Genomic DNA, 12,957 nt, shown 5'->3' on the forward strand with positions numbered 1-12,957 from the left:
TGCTCTGATGGGTGTTTTGAGCTGAAAATTTACAGACACATTCTGGAGACACGAAAGACGTATCTTACATTTTATAAAGAGGCTAAAGTAGAAGTATCTGATTAAGAAAAGCTAGTCTATAGTGATGAATGTTTATGGGATGAACTAGCTTCAATAGTAATTTTATTATTGCTACATCTAGTTATTATATATAGCTGATACAAATATGTATAATCATAACCAGTTATGATTGATGATTCATTTTTGCCTATGAGCTAAATTTGTCAGGGGATGCAGTAAGTGTGTGTGTGCTGGTTTTTTGCTGGTGATGATGTTAATTGGCTGTTTAATAGTCCTGTGTAAAGTATTTGGTGCTGCTAAGTGAGGGTGAAGCTTAGTGATTCCATCACAATTAATAAAACAGATCTAATTGTCATTGTGTAAATAAAATTGTTTTGAATATAATGTTAATAAGACACATTGTGTGTCTGAATATTAAGAGAAGAAAGGTGGTAATTTACAGCATGAACAAAAATACAACTTAATGACTTTTTAAAATGCTATTTTCTCACAGATCCACTTAAATTTAGCATTACATGGATAATCGGCCCATCCTGAAGAATGAGATGCAGCACAATTCTCTCCTCTATGTCCATTGGGTTCAAAGAGTCTCCAAAACCTGAAACTACAGATCAGCATTAGATGTTCATTTCTGATTTCTGTGTGATATTATTCTGACTGGGAGAATTATTTAGTAGAAGAAGAATAATCTCAGCAATTTTTCACCTAGTGGTCATGTTGGTGCCATCAACCCATTTCCAACTGCCCTCTTCAGCGCTGTCAGTCAGACCAATCCAGACCAAAGCACCACCAGATGTTTTCTTAACAAAATCCTAAAATGTTTACAAAATGACATTTTAATCTGCCATTATTTAGCTGCCACCACACAGACTTTATTTATTGTATATAAAAGTATATGAAGCTCCTGATAATTATCTAAATTCCATCTGCTCTTTTCATCACTGTCAGTCAGACTAATCCAGACTGTAACACCACCTCATATTTTATTTTGAAATAATACTAAGAAGAAGAACCAATTTTATGAAATTGGCTTTGTGTAGCACCCCCACTGTCCAGTAGCAGTACAGCAGTAAAACTCTATGTGATACAAATAATGAGACGGTCAAAGATGAATTGTTCTTCAAAGTCAAGCTGTTCAAGGTTAAACATGACTAACTGCTGTATACAGTGTGTACAGTAACACTTGTAATTCCATGCGAAGCAAAGAAAATAACAACAGTCAAATTTAGTAAAATTAATAGGTGATTTTCTACACAAACACACACACACGCACACACACACACACACACGCACACACACACACACACACACACACACACACACACACACACACACACACACACACACACACACACACACACACACACACACACACACACACACTTCACTCACTTGTTCCTCTCTGTTGTTTATAATGGTCAGATCTGCTTTTCTGTCTGTACAGTATCTTCTGCTCTCAGACCAGCTCTTCTCCTTAGAGGAAATGAAGTAAAAACTGGACTGATAGTAAAACCATCCATCTGTAAACACAACAATTTTAGCATTTGGATCCCTTCAATCTTAACGGTAACACTTTACAATAACAGAACTACCAACATAAATATTGATGTGTTAATTCCTAAACTAAACATGACTTTATTATAAACTAATGTATAAATGTAAAAGTATGTGCTAATCATAAACTAACTTTAACTACAACATGAGTCAAAACAGCTACCTTAATCACATGTTAGTACACACTTGTTTGTTAATTAATGTAGCCTATTAATTACCACATTAGTTTATGTTTAATTTAACCATCATGTTAATGAATGTAATGATATCATGACTTTACTTGGAGGGACATAATTTCTTAACTACTCATGAACTCTTTATGTATGTTCATCTAGTGCGTTTACACTAAATAAAAATAGAAAAGTGTTAAGTCGATATCAACAGTTTAAACACAGGAGTTCAAGAGTATTTAAGGATGAGTTGATGACAATGTGCCCCTTCAAGTAAAGTCACGACACAATTACACATTAGCAGCTCATGAGTTCATGTTGGTTAATTATCTTAAACTTCAATGTTAATTAATACATTAATTAACAATATGTAGTAACAATTATTAAGGTAGCCATTATTTACTCATGAACTTTTGTGACTCAGGTTGCAGTTAAAGTTAGTTCATGATACTCATCATTAATGTATAATAAAATAATGGTTAGTTTACAAATTAATACATCATTATCAGTGGTGTAAAGTAACTACAAATACTGAAGTTACTGTAATTGAGTATTTTTTCTCAGAAATTGTAATTTATTAAGTAGTTTTAAAAATGTGTACTTATACTTTTCCTTGAGTACATTTTAGTGCAGTATCTATACTTTTACTCCACTACTTTTCTTCAACCTGCAGTCACTACTTTATTTTTTCTTGTTTATGGAAATTAGAAAAATCAATCCTGTAATTCTTGTCCAATCTAATCACGTATAGAAAGTAAATTGCATCATAATGAACTACTTCAAGACATGTGCACTTTACATTGCAGCAAACTGTTTGGAAGCATTAAGTGTCCAAGAAGATGTTCAAAATCTTTACACGCATTGACCCAGAGACTCTATAGATCAGGGATGCCCAAACACAGGCTGATTCTCAATTCAAAGATTGCAGAGAACGGACTTGCGTTCTTGTGGAGACCGGTCTTGCCAGGTGTCCTCGGAAGAACAAACTCAGGAGACAACGAGGGCAGAGAATGCATCCTTTGAGAAATGGGATGCTGCGTTCTTCCTGATGGTCACATGACCTTCACGCATTTTAAATGGTAAATTATTTAAACATTACTGCATTTATACGATTTATTGTTTTCCCCCTTTTCAAAATATATACTTTGCATAAAAACATTATCATAATACTCTGCACAATATAAATAAAACTGATTTTAATACGAATTTTAGCAAACAAACACCCTTAATGTGTTTATTCCTTTATTAAGATGTTCATGGTAATGTTTACTTTCACCGTTTCATTTAGGGAAACTCCTGAGGTAAATAAGTTCAATCTCTGAACTTTAATAATAAAACTAGAAAGGCTGCGCTTCCCACCTCCAGTCACAATGACATCTGGGACTTCCAACGTCCACCCTAAAACAAACCAAACATCAACGTCTAATGATGTTATAGCTTGACGTTGTGTCAACGTTACCACTGTAACATCTATGAGAGGTTGAATTTTAGTTGCCATAACTGATGAAAAAATGTCAGTATTTGAAGTCAATAGGATTTTGGTTTAAGATGTTGGCTTGACATTGGATTTTGGTCACTTTCTAACAACCTAAAATCAACCAAATATCAACGTCATTTGATGTCATTATTGGACATCAAAACAATGTTGTCCCTAGACGCTGGCTAGAAATTGAATTTTGGTTACCTGACATCACAACCTAAATCTAACCTTATATTAACGTCTTGTGACATTGTGTGCCTGCTGGGCAATAACTAAATGCACTACAGAATGTTACGTTTACACAAATCCACAAATTACACGTAAATACATCAACTTTTAACAGCATAATACTCACTGCTTACTGCTCATGAGTACTTTTAAAAGGGCTACTTTTTACTCAAACTTTGATTAATATTTACAACAGGTACTTTTACTCTAATCACACTACATTTTTAGGCAAGTAATGGTACTTTTACTTAAGTATGCTTTTTCAGTACTCTTTCCACCACTGATCATTATTCATGTACTGTTATTATAGTGTTACCATCTTAACATATTTATGCTAACAGTTTGTAACCAAACCAATATATTTGATGTGTTTAATATGTGATTAGTTCATAATTACCCTGTTCATAAAGAAACTTCAGGTAATTTTTCTCCTGCTGTAACTGATCTCTTTGTTTCATTAAAGAATCCTTCTCAGATGATAATCTCTTCTCTAACTGATCTTTCTCTGAACTGAAAACTTTGACCCTAGTTAGTAGCTGATCTCTCTCTTCTGTTATATTGACAGTGTTAGTTAGTAGCTGGTCTCTCTCTTCTGTTATATTGACAATGTTAGATAGTAGCTGATCTCTCTCTTCTGTAATATTGACCATGTTAGTTAGTAGCTGATCTCTTTCTTCTGTTATATTGACAATGTTAGTTAGTAGCTGATCTCTCTCTTCTGTTATATTGACAATGTTAGTTAGTAGCTGGTCTCTCTCTTCCAAGAGGCTGGTTATGTTGATTATTAGCTGGTCTTTCTCTTCTGTGAGAATAGTAATACTCGTCTCTCGTGTGTAGTTTGTGTAGATGTAGACACTCAGCACTATGACTGCAGTCAGCAGAAGGAAACACAGCAGCACCAAACACACTGGAGTTCGTCTGGGACTTGTCTTTAATGAACCACTCCCTGATAAAAATCAACATGATATGTCTTAACATGCAACTGCAAACTTTGCCATTTTTATTTGGATTAATGCTCTAGATAAACTAAATACTAAATGATTAAATTCATGAATGAATATGATTACCTGTTTGTTTAAGTGGTTGTTGTGTGTTTGTCCTGAAGTCCAGATCACTGATAACGTCTGCACTTTCATAAATATCCACCATCATCTCCACATGCTCGCTGTCCCTTCCCCCAGACTCGATGCCCAACACATCTTCATAAACATTATTAGACATTTCTACTCTTTTAAAGGCTAATAACCTTAAACTGCTAATACTGAATATTCTTTGTGTGCCTTTAGGTTATGCACCTTTAGCACCAACAGTGGAACAGAGGAAATGAGAGTCTAAATGTGTCAAATTTAAGTCATGTGACATCTCATCTTTAGATGCTTTAATAAATGGGCCAAAGGACACATTTTTACTTCCTGAACAAATGCAAGACCCGAAGCTGAGCTCTGCTCACCTTGTTGGAAATAGTCTTGTTTATTGTTTATATCTTGTATATTAACTTCTGTGTGTGGCAGAAGTGTCAGAATACACTGTAAAAAAATGCAAAGCTACACACAATTCAAATCGATTAAGTTAACTAAACACTTTTAACAAATTTATGTAGATTGAACATTAAAAAGAATGAAGTTGTCCCGATGAAATCTCAAGAATTGTGTTCTTTCAGTTTAAAAAAGTAGTTTGAACAAGTAAAAAATTATATTTTTGAGTGTATGGTAATGATACAAAGTCAAATGGATCCAAGTGCAAGTGAAAATGTATTAACAAGAGTTCGACAGCAATGCTAACAGTGTGCGATAGCAGCATGGAGAATATAGAATCAGTCATGGAATCAGGAATTAAAACAAAAATTATTTTTCCATGTAATGTGACTGTAACAGGATTATTTTGGATATATTGATTTCACTATATTTTCCCCCTGTTTACTTACAGTTCATATAAAATTGTTTTGTGTTCACAATATAAATGTAAAAAGAGTCTGTAAAGTGACAGTGGTTTCACCTCTCCCCCCCCTTGGGTTAACGTCAAGGTGGTATAGTCCAAGCAGCCATACCTGTTGCACTATTGCTTGAGCGGTCTTTTCCACCTTTTCCTAGAACTAAGGAGGTATGGCCTACCTGTTCCAAATTAAACTTGGCTCTGGCCATAATTAACACACACACACAAATACATATTTAAGTTTAATTTTAATCATTTGTTATATTTACTGATATAAAAACAGTTTGTTATATTGTAGAATGTTATTTTTGTTGACAGTGTACATTTAATGTAATGAGCTGAAGCTGCCGATCTTCCATAATAACATTCTCTGTGCAGGTATGCATTTATGATTTTTATTTTAGACAATGTAATATGTGGATTGTAATTGTGAGAACTAGTTTTCTTTCCCTTTCCTGTCTTCGTGTCCTTCCGCGGCGCCTCTCGCTCGTTTCCTCCATCTTTCATTCGCCTTTCCTCCTTTTCCACCTTTTCCTTGAACTAAGGAGTGTACATTTAATGTAATGAGCTGAAGCTGCTGATCTTCCATAATAACATTCTCTGTGCAGACTCAAAATTGTGTCCTCTCGTCATTCACTACACAACGCAGAGCAAAAGAGAGTACGGTTACACTGGTGACGTGACCCGCGCGATTGTTCAGCGGCTGCCGAACACCCGAGATTGCTGCACGGACCGCGAGACGTCGGATTTGTGCTTCACGGACCGCGAGACATCGGACTTCTCGTGCTTCACGGACCGCGAGGCGTCGGACTTCTCGTTCTCTTTCCGCTTCAACGAGGGGACTCGTGGACTAAAGTTGCGGTGATTAGACGACGTCAGACTTTGCTATTTGATCGCGTCGTCGAGGGAACGCACGTTTCAACGTATCCTTATACCAGCTGGACTAAATGTGTTATAGGCAGTTTAATTAGGTGAATTCTACAATTGTAAGTGATTGATTTATTGTGTACTGGACTAATTTAAGTTTGCCCTGATTACACAGCTGTGGGCTTATTGAAAAAAAAAGTGTAATTCACTATTTTCTTTTATTATTTTATGCATTATAATTAATGATGCACTCTAACAAAGATACTGGAAGTTTGGGTGAATATCATTTGGGGAGGGGCAGAGGGGTTTTGCCATTCAGTAGTTTGTGTATTCCTGGGGAAATGTTTAACACAGATTCTGATGCAAATAGAGTACAATTTTCTACCCCAGTGTCTCATGATATCCCACCTCTTGAGATGAGTATAGCTGAACCTACTGTGACTTTGTCCAATGAACAAGTGAGACAACTGAGCGCTGATATTAGTCAGTCGATTAAAGCTAGTTTATTCCCTAGCAATCAGCTACCTACATCAAACTCGTGTTTAGACTGTCAAAAGTGCTCACATGTGAATCAATGTGGTACCACAATCATTGATGCTTCAAAGATGAATCTTGTCCTGAAGAGTGGAAAAGAACCACCATACTTTCGTGGTGACAGTGCAGATAAATGTTCGATCTTTGAATGGGAAGATTTAATGAGAGCTTACCTTGAAAAAGGGAATTATTCCAAACAAGAATGCATTGATGAGCTCATAAACAAATTAATGGGCAGAGCGAGGGATGTTATTCAGATTTGGTTGCGCAACAGTGCCTCAGTTTCAAGAACTGTTGAAGTAGATATGGTGTTTCGTATCCTCAAACAGCACTTTAGTGGTGTAATATCCACAGGTCTCCCCCTGGCTGATTTTTACGCCACCAAGCCATTCCATAATGAGGGTCCTTATGATTATTGGATCAGATTGAATAAAGCTGCCGATTTAGCTGAACAGCATCTGAAAAGTGAGGGTAGATGTTTGCAGGATCGGGACATGGAGATCGCTGTAATGTTCATTCGTAATTGTCCTGATAAAGGTCTATCAATGATGTTTTTGAGCAAACCACAGCGTGAATGGACAGCAGTTGAGGTGCAGGACCGATTAGATGAATTTGTTAGAGACCGTAAAGTTTATGAGTGTCAGTTCTCACAACAAGCAGCTAGGGCTGTCAATACTGATGTGTATGGCACACCGATTTGTAAGCCTCAAACTGTTAGGCCATCAGAAAGTGCGTTCGGACCTGACCAGGCAGTATGCGAAAATAACACAATGGACAAAATGTTAAATATGCTAGAGAAGGCATTGTCATGTAACACACAGTCCAGCAGAGCTACAGGGCATCACAAATACAATGTTAGAAGACCACAAGTGTGCAAAGTATGTCAGAGTAATAACCACAGCACAGTTGCTCACTGCAGAATGCACAGGCTGTGCTTTAGTTGTTACCTACCTGGACATACACGTGATATGTGCGAGATGTCTGCATCACAGCCTGTGCCAAACAGTTCAACTGAAGCTGGTGATGGTCACAGGCAGAAACCCTCTCAGGGAAACTGTTGAGCCTCCATCTGGAGGAGGGCGATGGTAGGCACATAAATTCAACCTCCGTTGATGATGATGATATTGAATCTGTATATGCTTTCGTGTGTGAAAACGCTCCGAAGTCGAGCAAAGTAATTTTGCAAAATACAATGAGAACTGCTCAAAGTGAAAGTTTATTTTACACTAATGTTTTAGTGCAGGATAAAATTGAGTTAAAAGGAATGCTTGATACTGGATCAATGGCGACTACCATCAGTGCAGACACAATACCCATGTTAAAACAGGCAGGCATAATGACTGATGACACGCTGGCGTCTGCGGATATTGTTTTAGTGGGTTGTGGGGGAAAGCAAACCAGTCCATTAGGACTTTGTGATTTGAAATTCGAGGTTTATGGGTACAAGTTTATAGTCCCAGTCTTATTTGTTGAAGGACAGATTGATCCCATTATTTTGGGTACAAATGTGCTTAAACCACTGATCAGACATTTCAAGTCGAATGACGGATTTTGGCGTGTTATGGGTAAACCTGATGCAGCTTGCCAGAGTGACAGTAGTCAGTTTCTTCGCCTTTTGTCTAACCTGGAGAGATGGCGAGGGGAGTCCATCCCAGATAAGGTTGGCACATTGAAGTTAAAGAACGCTGTAACTCTTCAGCCTATGACTGAGCATTTGGTGTGGGGTAGGTTGCCTACGGGCACAGTGTTATCAGCAGGCAGTACGGTACTCATTGAGCCATGTACGTCGCCTTGTGTAAATAAACAGATAATGGTTGGCCGGATAGTTTCTCCTTTGTGGGGTGATGGTTGGTTACCCATAAAGATTATCAACCCCACTTCCACTGAAATAACTTTGCGTAGAAACTCAAAAGTTGCAGATGTCGCCCCCTGCATTGCTTTAGAGGATTTTGACCAGTCAGCTAACTCTTTCACTGTTCAGCAGAATGTGGGAAAAATGCAAAGCAGTAGTTCCTGCTGTAGTCTTACTGCCAGAAGTCTTTGCAGTGACCCCAGGGATGTGAATGAGAAGCTGGAAATGCTAGGGCTAAGCTCTATTCCGATTGGTGACTGTGAAGTTTCTGCACAGTGTAAAGAGAAGCTTGTTGATCTGATTGAGACTTATGAGTCTGTCTTTTTAAGACATCACCTGGATTGTGGTGAGGCACAGGATTTCTGTCATCGCATTAGGTTAACAGATGACCGCCCATTCAGGTTGCCATATCGTAGAATATCACCTGGCCATTATCAGAAATTAAAAGAAACGTTAGACGAGATGGAAGCAAAAGACATAATCCGCAAGTCCTGTAGCGAGTATGCTTCCCCCTTGGTTTTGGTGTGGAAGAAGAATGGCGATCTGCGAATTTGCACAGATTTCAGATGGCTTAACGCTAGAACTGTTAAAGACGCCCATCCTCTTCCACATCAAAGCGATGTCCTTGCTGCATTGGGGGGAAACATGTTTTTTAGCACCATGGATCTGACGGCTGGCTATTACAATATTCCCTTACATGAACTTGACAGAAAGTATACTGCATTCTCATCACCACTGGGATTGCATGAATACAATCGTCTCCCACAAGGGCTATGTAATAGCCCAGCCACCTTTATGCGCATGATGCTGACTATATTCGGTGACCAGAACTTTTTAAGTCTTCTGTGTTATCTTGATGACCTGTTGGTGTTTGCGAAGTCTGAAGAAGAGAGTTTGACACGATTGGAGATGGTATTTCAATGCCTTAAAGTCCATAATTTGAAATTGTCACCCTCTAAATGTCAGTTTTTGAGACGTTCAGTCAAATTTCTGGGTCATGTTATTTCCCAGCATGGAATTTCAAGGGATCCGGATAAAGTGGAGTCCATAGTTAAAGTGACAGAGGCTGATTTGATGGAGTTAGATGGTGTCTCTCCTACGCCATCTAAAATACGTTCCTTTTTGGGGATGGTAGTCTACTATCAGCACTTCATTGAAAACTGTTCAGTGCTTGCTAAACCTTTATTTTCTCTGATTGGTGGACCAAAAAGGCCTCGAAAATTGAAAGGCAGAAAGAGACCGGTGTTGTACCGCAAACTTGGCCCGGATGATTGGACTGTGGAGTGTAAAAAGGCGTTCGAGGACCTGAAGGCAGCTCTCGTTGAGGAAGTACTTTTAGCTCACCCAGACTTTAACAAACCATTCATATTGTCTGTTGATGCATCTACAGCTGGACTTGGCGCAGTATTGTCCCAAATTCATAACAACAGTGACAAAGCACAGCCAATAGCTTTTGCAAGCAAATCCCTAAATCATGCACAGGCAAAATACCCTGCGCATCGCCTTGAATTTTTTGCGATGAAATGGGCGATTTGTAATAAATTTAGCCATTGGTTACGGGGTAACAGGTTCACTGTGTGGACAGACAACAACCCCCTGAAGTACATACTGACCAAGCCCAGGTTAGATGCCTGTGAGCAGCGCTGGGTGGCGCAATTGGTACCGTTCAACTTTGACATCCAGTATATCCCTGGCACTAAGAATGTGGTGGCTGATGCCCTCAGTAGGGAGCCTTTTGTGCAGCCTAAAATATTGCATAGATTAACTAGGGCTCCGTATTCCACACTTCTCAAGCAGGCAGCAAATTTCAAAAATGATGATGTTCAGAACATGTTTCGGCTTTCAGCTGAGCTTTCAGAGTTGCGGGATGAACATGGTCAGGAGTATGGGGATGCTGTGTTGAAGGCTAGTTGTACTGCAGCAAGTGTCTATGTGCATAGCGAGGAGATTTCTGCTGTCATGCAAAAACATCAGCATTGGGAAGATGCGGGTACGGTGAGAGCTATTTCACATGTGCAATATTTGGAGTCTCTTGGGGCTATGAGCCAGAACCCTGTGCCAGCTTTTAACCATGATGAACTTCTAGCTGAGCAGGCCAACGATGCTGTTGTCAGTCGAGTCAGGTTTTTCATTGACCGTGGTCGTCTTCCTTCAAGACGTGAAAAACTTCATGAGGCACGAGGCACATTGAAGATACTGAAACAGTGGGGTAAACTAACTGTGCGTCTAGGGATTGTTTATCGTGTGTCCAAACACCCAGTGACAAAACAAAAAATGTATCAATATGTTGTTCCTGAATCTCTGCGAATGATGGTGTTGAAAGGTATTCATGATGATGTGGGGCATCAGGGCCAGCAGCGCACGTTAGGTTTAGCCAGGCAAAGGTTTTATTGGGAAACCATGGAGAAGGATGTAAAGGACTATGTCCATAATTGTAAAAGATGCATTTTGAGCAAGGCTCCTGAGCCAGAGGCTAGGGCACCACTCGTTTCCATTACCACTTCGTCGCCTCTCGAGTTGGTCTGTATAGACTTTTGGTCGGCTGAGGACCAAAACAACAAGTCTATTGATGTTTTGGTCATCACTGACCACTTCACAAAGTTGGCTTGTGCTTATCCCTGTCCTAATCAAACTGCAAAAACAGTTGCGAGGGTTCTTTGGAACAATTTCTTTTGCATTTATGGCTTTCCTGTGAGCATTCATTCCGACCAGGGTGCCAATTTTGAGAGTTTGTTGATTGCGGAGTTGTGTCAGTTGGCTGGTATTGACAAAACGCACACTACGCCGTATCACCCAATGGGCAATGGCCAGGTGGAAAGGATGAACCGCACTCTTGGTAACATGATTCGTGCGCTGCCCCCCAGATCTAAAGCCAAATGGCCACAACTGCTAAATACCTTGACATTTGCTTATAACTGCACAGTTCATGAAACAACAGGTTTTTCACCTTTCTTTCTGATGTATGGCCGTACCCCGCGACTACCTGTGGATCTTATGTTTGAAAGTGTACTTCTGAATGAAGAAACCGTTAACATTGACAAGTATGTGCAGTCACTTAGACGGGACCTCTGTGAGGCAATTAAACTTGCACAGTCACATTCAGAAAAGCAGCAACGTAAACAAGCAGACATGTACAACAAGAGGTGTAAGGGACAATCAGTTGACATTGGTCAGAGGGTTTTGTTGGCAAACAAGGGTGAAAGAGGGAAAAAGAAACTTGCGGACCGTTGGGAGAGTACAGTGTATGTTGTGGTTGGCAAAAACTCACTGTTAAACACATACAAACTCAGAAACCCTTCGGGTGTGGTTAAAACTGTGCATCGGAATCTGATTATGCCAGTTGATTTTCTGCCGTTGCCTGATACAGATGCTGTTGAGGAACAGTTATCCAATGTGAGTGATGATGAACTTGAGGTCTCCAGCATTGAAAATGTTGCGGAGGATAGAACCACTCAATGGGTAGCTGATCTTTCTACCAGCACTGGAGGCGATGGTTCAGTCAGTCATGAATTAGATGAACGGAGTGTGATGTGTGAGGAGATTGACCAGGCAAGTGATTGTACGCAAGATGAAGGAGATTTCACTGCAATTGCCTCAGACAAGTGTAATGTTGCTGATGTGGACTCTGAAGTTGGGGTTCGATCAGTACATGAGGGCTCTGGTAGTGGGGCTTCTCGTCTTGTACACCCATCAGCTTCGGAACAGACCGAGTCGCTTTTAAACAGACCTAGTCAGAGTGAGGGTTTTCGCACTAGACATGGCAGACTTGTAAAGCCGTTAAATAGGCTTATTCAGACCATGTCCAATCAATTTGTTAAGAACTTATTTGGGTGAAACAACATTAGAAACATGTTTGCTGTGGAAGCATTGAAAATACGTTTTTTTTTCTTATTTTTTTTCTCTCGCCCTTCATTATTGTTACCTTATGAAGGTTAACATTAAAGTATAGTCTTCAAAGACTTGTTATGCCGTTAAATGGGTATGTTGGAAATGCCTAATATGTTTATGAGTTTCCTTGGAAAAAAAAAGAAGGAAACAATGTTTAAGCTATTGTGTATTTATATATTTTTTTTATTTATGTATTCAATCTTATCTCAAAATGGAGTAATACACGTTTGTGTGTAGGGTATTGAGATAAATAATTATGCAATCTTGGATGTGATCTATTGAAAAGATGTGTATATGGCATGTCTTCCTATGGTTGGGTAAAGGAGTAGCTAACCTTTATCTTTCCTAGTCCTTCAATGGACAGCAATACTGTTGGTAGACTTTCTTCAGTC

At 39.1% G+C, this 12,957-nt stretch overlaps 1 protein-coding gene across 1 annotated transcript; it reads right to left on the minus strand.

Annotated features, from left to right (window-relative positions):
* LOC141376267 (uncharacterized) lies at positions 1 to 4,800 on the minus strand. The gene is made up of 5 exons (XM_073914266.1): positions 4,560 to 4,800; positions 3,890 to 4,438; positions 1,453 to 1,580; positions 766 to 872; positions 1 to 664 (listed from the first exon to the last, which is right to left on the minus strand). The coding sequence occupies exons 1-5, from the start codon at positions 4,711 to 4,713 to the stop codon at positions 532 to 534; spliced, it is 1,071 nt and encodes a 356-aa protein (XP_073770367.1). The 5' UTR covers positions 4,714 to 4,800; the 3' UTR covers positions 1 to 531.
* Between the last annotated feature and the right edge of the window lie 8,157 nt (positions 4,801 to 12,957).

The sequence above is a fragment of the Danio rerio genome, chromosome 10 (assembly GCF_049306965.1).
Source record: "Danio rerio strain Tuebingen ecotype United States chromosome 10, GRCz12tu, whole genome shotgun sequence".
Lineage (NCBI taxonomy): Eukaryota > Metazoa > Chordata > Actinopteri > Cypriniformes > Danionidae > Danio > Danio rerio.